Source organism: Aplysia californica, unplaced genomic scaffold, assembly GCF_000002075.1.
Source record: "Aplysia californica isolate F4 #8 unplaced genomic scaffold, AplCal3.0 scaffold01202, whole genome shotgun sequence".
Classification (NCBI taxonomy): domain Eukaryota; kingdom Metazoa; phylum Mollusca; class Gastropoda; order Aplysiida; family Aplysiidae; genus Aplysia; species Aplysia californica.
In genome coordinates this window covers 21,439-22,852 of record NW_004798472.1, presented here as the reverse complement: position 1 = coordinate 22,852, position 1,414 = coordinate 21,439, and the positions used below count along the sequence as shown (strand labels likewise).

Below are 1,414 nucleotides of genomic sequence, written 5' to 3'. Positions count from 1 at the left end.
CCTCCTGTTTAATCAACTCACCGAAGGGATGTTTAGCCGTGATTTTGTCTGACTCAGCAAACTTGCCGGCGCCCACGTCATTTTTGGCGCACACCCTGAACACATACTGCTTGCCCTCGACCAGACCCGTGACCTTGTAGGGGCTGACCTCCGTGACCTCGGCCACGTCGTTCCACGTCTGCCGGCTGGCGTCGCGCTTCTCGATGATGTAAGAGGTGACGGGCTTGCCGCCGTCGTCTTCCGGTGGTTGCCATGACAACATGGCGCTCTCGGCGGTGATCTCAGAGACAGTGACGTCACGGGGTACGGATGGCTTGTCTGAAATAGGGACAGTTTTGTTTTTTCGTGTAATTTATTTATAATTGTTTTATTAGTTTTGAATACAGATCAAAGTTTTAGCTTGAAATAGGGAATTTTTGTTCGTGTAATTTGTTTATAATTATTTTATTAGTTGTGAATACAGATCTACATTTTAGCTTGAAATAGGGAGATTTTATATTTTTGTGTAATTTGTCTACAATTGGTCCGGGCTTACCCAGATTTCGGGGGTTTTCAGAAATCTAGACCTACACCAAAAATGGACATTGACCTACCTATAGGAGAAGTTAAGTTTCAGTGGCGTGTATATTTGTTTGGTTATAGAGAAAAGTCTCCTTGTCTTTTAAAGAAACTGAACAATTGGCAAAAACGTTACCTTTGATTTTCTCAAAGTAACATTTTTCGGGATAGCCCCCTTGTGTTAAAAAGCGACCAATTGTTTTATTAGTTGTGAATACGGATCTAGGTGTTGCCTTGAAATAGACCCTCATATGCGACTAATTCTCTTCAAATTGCCCTTTTACAAGTCAAAGAAATTTGAACTTTACACCTACCTTGAGCTCAAATCTTACTATGCAGAGCCCTAAAATTATCTTTATAACCCTCTGCACAGTCCCATAGACCTTGAGACTGATGAATGCCGACCATGTTAAATGATGGGGCCTACCATTCAAATTAACAAATGCCTACCCCACAAGTCGACAAATGCCTACCACGTTTATAAACGAGTGCCTACCACGAAAACAAACCACAGACATCTAGTACACACCTAGCACCAGCAAGTTGATCGTGATTTCCGCGATACCGCTGTTGTTCTCCAGCTTGACCGTGTAGTTTCCGGTGTCCGTGCGCTTCACGTGGCCCAGCCGGACAGTGGTCATGTTGTAGATGGTCTCTGCCTCCATGCGCTTGGCGTCCGGCAGAGGCCCGTCCTTGAAGGTCCAGGTGACCTTGGGCTGAGGGTTTCCGGTGAACGGCACCTCGAAGGCTGTGGACTGGCCGGCGTTCAGGATGACGGTCTCTTGGTAGCGCTTGTCGATGAAGATCTCTGGTGGGACTGTTGGCGGGGAGGGGGGGGGAGGTGAAAATAGGGGAA

General features: G+C 46.3%; 1 protein-coding gene across 1 annotated transcript in view; it reads right to left on the bottom strand.

The window, feature by feature from the left end:
- The window catches only part of LOC101851695 (titin), a gene marked incomplete at both ends in the record, with an annotated part of 144,092 nt that overhangs the window by 131,346 nt on the left and 11,332 nt on the right, over nucleotides 1-1,414 (bottom strand). The window contains 2 exon segments of the mRNA XM_035973402.1: nucleotides 22-318; nucleotides 1,088-1,375. Coding sequence (XP_035829295.1) covers nucleotides 22-318; nucleotides 1,088-1,375 — 585 coding nt within the window.